The sequence below is a fragment of the Gavialis gangeticus genome, unplaced genomic scaffold (assembly GCF_001723915.1).
Source record: "Gavialis gangeticus isolate Ggan-Ray unplaced genomic scaffold, GavGan_comp1, whole genome shotgun sequence".
Classification (NCBI taxonomy): domain Eukaryota; kingdom Metazoa; phylum Chordata; order Crocodylia; family Gavialidae; genus Gavialis; species Gavialis gangeticus.
In genome coordinates this window covers 7,281,723-7,285,664 of record NW_017729024.1, presented here as the reverse complement: position 1 = coordinate 7,285,664, position 3,942 = coordinate 7,281,723, and the positions used below count along the sequence as shown (strand labels likewise).

Here is a 3,942-nt window from a genome sequence, read left to right as displayed (position 1 = left end):
TTTTTTTTTTTTTTTTTTTACTATTTGCTTGTTTTTGCTCTTCAAGCAAGTTGGCTGGTCTTCCAGGGTTGCTGGTGTACATCCTTGTGAGGCATAAGTCATACTATAAGTTCCATGAAGCACTGAATATTTTGAAAGTTAGAAACAGTAGAAGATTGTCACAGATAGTACAAAGAATTTTTGAAAGATTAAGTTGAAGTACTATCAGAGTACTATCTGGAGTTTTGGCACATTAATCCACAGATCTCAGTTTCCTCTTGTAGTTTTAACTGAAAGCATTCAAATGTAATTTTAATAAACCAGACAGACTTACTGTTTCATATGTGTATATTCTAACTTGACCTTTGCACTCTCATTACAGATAACCGCCAAGGATTCTGCTTTGCAGAAGTGTTACAAACCATGTGTCAGATGGCTTCTAGCAGTCGTAATCTTGTCACCAAGTCGGAGTGCTGCTGCAATGGAGGCAGAGGTTGGGGTAACCAGTGTGAGCTGTGCCCACTTCCAGGGACCACTCAGTATAAGAAACTCTGTCCACATGGGCCTGGCTACACTACAGATGGAAGAGGTATTTTGGGGGCAAACAGAATAAGTGGGGACTGACCTAAATTGCAGAGAGACAAAGGGCTTTTTTTTGGGCCACTCACAGTATATGGTATTGATTTTGTGGTCTTTTTACGGTAAGTCCACCCGTACCCATGCCACCATTGACTGGCTGAAAGGCCCTGGCAACCTTGTCTCTCACCACTGATTGACCGAAAAGCAAACACAGTTGCATAATGAAACCGCAAACTCTGTGGAAATATCAGATAAATTACTGCATTATTATAAATGTAAGTATTACATTTTAATCTAAATTGAAATATATTATGAACATAAATGTATACACAATATGAATTGGAAATAATATCAGCATAACTTATTAGCATGCTACAGAAAGTTTAGTAATACTAAATAATGCTACCCTAGATAGAAGCAATACATGTTAGTTGTTAAACACTGGCATGCAGCATCTACTGGCAGTTGCAGCTGACATTCTCTGCAGTGTGAACTCTTGTCCATGCACTGAGATTGCACATCCTGCACCCACTGAATTGATTGGAATGGTAAGGGAGTGTTTTACCAAATTGTAGAGATGTGGTAAGCGATCAGAAACAGACTCCCAAAACACAGTCATATTCAAAGATATATGGCACTCTTTGACAAAGTTCATGTAAGCAGCACGTTCCTTGTCAAGCTCTTTCTTCCATCCAGGGATTGATTTCAGTAGCTGAGGGTCAAAACTCAAAAATGGCACCTGATTGGGGTAAAAAATGCAGACAACACTAAAAAGAGGAGGCAGCCTGTTGTTTAAACCACAGTGGTAGTGACTGATCGTACATGTAGTATGGATTCAACTTTGCAGCTATTGCCTGGGACAGTTCTTGTCTCCACTGGTTTTTACATTGACAGTTTGAAAGTTGTTGTGATGCCATGTCTTCGACCCAACTTATCAAATCCATCAGCTTGTGGTGTGCTTGGTGGATCAAAGCCTGCCATCTTTCAAACCACGTTAGAGGCTCCATGAACCAAATCACATTTTTAGCCACAAACTTAATTGGGTCTTCAGTGTCACCTGTCTTAAGAGATTGCATTGTTTAAGCATGCACCATTTGCTGGGTGTGTTTTCAAGCTCCTTGCACACAAATTGCCGGTAGAACTTCATGGTCTTTGTATGGTAATGAACTGTGTTAAACCATGAATTCCACCATGTTAGCACTGGCTCTGGTGGAAGTGACAGAATCACATGTATATTCCTGCTTTGATTGGAAGTGGATTCCCTGTATCAAAGCTTAAAGCCTAGACCAGCGGTTCTCAACGTTTTTGTACCAGAACCCATTTGTAAACATTGATGTCCAGTCCCGACCCAGTGCCCCTGAATCCCAACCCAGTGCCTCCCCACCCCCAGGCCCCAACCCCCCCAATGTGAGGTGCAAGGGGCGGGGCAAGGGGACCCCAAGCAGCCCCTTGAGGGCTGGGACTCCAACAGCCTGCAAGGGAAAAGTTTTGGTTTCCCATGCTTTTAAATCCATTTTTAAAGTTTGTTGATCCATTTTTTTAAAGTTTGTTCGCGGCCTTTTCATATATTCTTGCAACCCACTGGTTAAGAAACACTGGTCTAGACAATGTTTGAAGGCTTTTTTTAGAGAAGGAAGCCAGGCTTTCCACATCAGGAAGACGTGCACCAGATGTCACCTACTAAAGAAAGGATGTGTGCATTGCAAGTGACATGAATTGCATTGGGCATCAATCCATGGAGCACATCAGAGAAAGCTGTGCACATTGCATTATCAGACAGAAATAATGAGATCTTGTTAAATTCTAAGCTGTAGTTTACAACAGCCTTTGCTACAGCTTGTGCCACACTAGAACAATTGATAGATGTGAGGTGAGCCAGCTCTATTTGAAAAACAGGCAGGTTGTGTGGTCTGTCCAGCTCCCAGATACAAATAAAATATGCAGAACATAGTTATATTGGGCATCTGTTTTTTTATCTGCTACAATTGAGATTGATTCATATTCTGCCAGTGTAGATTTTGTAGACTGAACTTGAGAAGCAATTACTCCAAGTAGATAATCTTGGTGAAGTTTGTTCACACAGGAATCTGCCAGCATTTGGCGCACATTTTTTCAAGTAGTCCCTTAATTTAGGGTTGTGAATTTTCTCCAGAGGAATGTCGGTGGCCAGAATGCCTCCTCTAGAATGTAGCCTCTCTTCTTGTCAAACTGCTTTCAGTGGTCCTTTTAAAAGTCAAGGACATAGTCACCTGTTTCTTGCTCTGACCTTCAGCCTCTGAAGCAGCCTCTCACTTTATATGAAATTTGTACTCTAAATGCCAATCAGTGCTGTTTTTCTTCAATACATTTAGAGCCATGTTGTACAATGAACAAAACAATTTGCCACCTTCTGCAAGTAAGGTTCCTACAGGGAACCTCACTTGCAGAAGATCTTACATGATCTTGAGATGAAATGTCTTTAGCTTTCTTGGATTTCTTTTCACTCAACATCTTCAGACTGCAGCATTGATGCAGCGTTGCATCTGGCTTCTTAAAAGATGGTGCCAAAACCCTTTCACTTTCCTGACTGGCACCTTAACTGAGTCTCAATTACTAGCTCAGCCCCTGAGTAGCTCTGTCTCAAGCCACATGGTCTGTGGCTGCAGGGATTGCCACACTTTCTTTGTATTCCAGTAAACTTTTATTTTGGGGGGGTGATTCTGCACAAAATCACGAGAACACTGTTTTTCACAGTCACTGCGGAGATGGGTGTTTTTTGTGGTTTCCACAAAAATCATGGAACTGCAATTTAAGTAGATCTACGAGTGAAAGAGGTAGAAGAGAGGAAATCAATGTGTTTAAGAAAACAGGCTCTTTTTTGTTATTTTTAAGGCTAATCTCAATACTTGTCATCATTTCTGAAGTTTAATGTAATATTGCTTATTTTGGTCTTTCCTATCAATTCAGTTTAGTTTCAGATGGCCTTTAGTGATCAGACTCTGTAAACTGTTAAGCAGCAGGAATGTTCACATGAGTAGAACTTCTGGTGCCCTGAAACAGGAGATCTTAGCTAGTACCTGAGGGTGCCTCTACATGTGCAGCAAGGCTGCTCTGATGCACTGTAATTACAGTGCATCAGAGCAGACTATTAATCGAGTCTCCTGGGGCATGGTAATTACTGCACTCCAACAGACAGCAGCGTCATGTGTATCAGCATCCTCATGCTGAAAAATGGTGGCAGGGGCACTTTAAATAAAGCTCCTTCAATGAACTTTGGTCTGAGAGACGCTCTAATCAGTGTGCCCCCCCAACTCGTGTAGCACATGTATAAATGCCCTGAAAAACTAGAAACAGTCTCAGAGTTTTGCAACCTAGAAAACTTGAGTAAAAAGAATTTGCAGCTGA

The 3,942-nt window shown here is 41.4% G+C and overlaps 1 protein-coding gene across 4 annotated transcripts in view; it reads left to right on the top strand.

Moving 5' to 3' along the window:
* The window catches only part of FBN2 (fibrillin 2), a 262,374-nt gene that overhangs the window by 231,211 nt on the left and 27,221 nt on the right, over positions 1 to 3,942 (top strand). For all 4 annotated transcript variants that reach the window (XM_019516863.1, XM_019516864.1, XM_019516865.1 and 1 more), the window contains one exon: positions 362 to 568. In XM_019516863.1, coding sequence (XP_019372408.1) covers positions 362 to 568 — 207 coding nt within the window. The remainder of the gene's footprint in view (positions 1 to 361; positions 569 to 3,942) is intronic.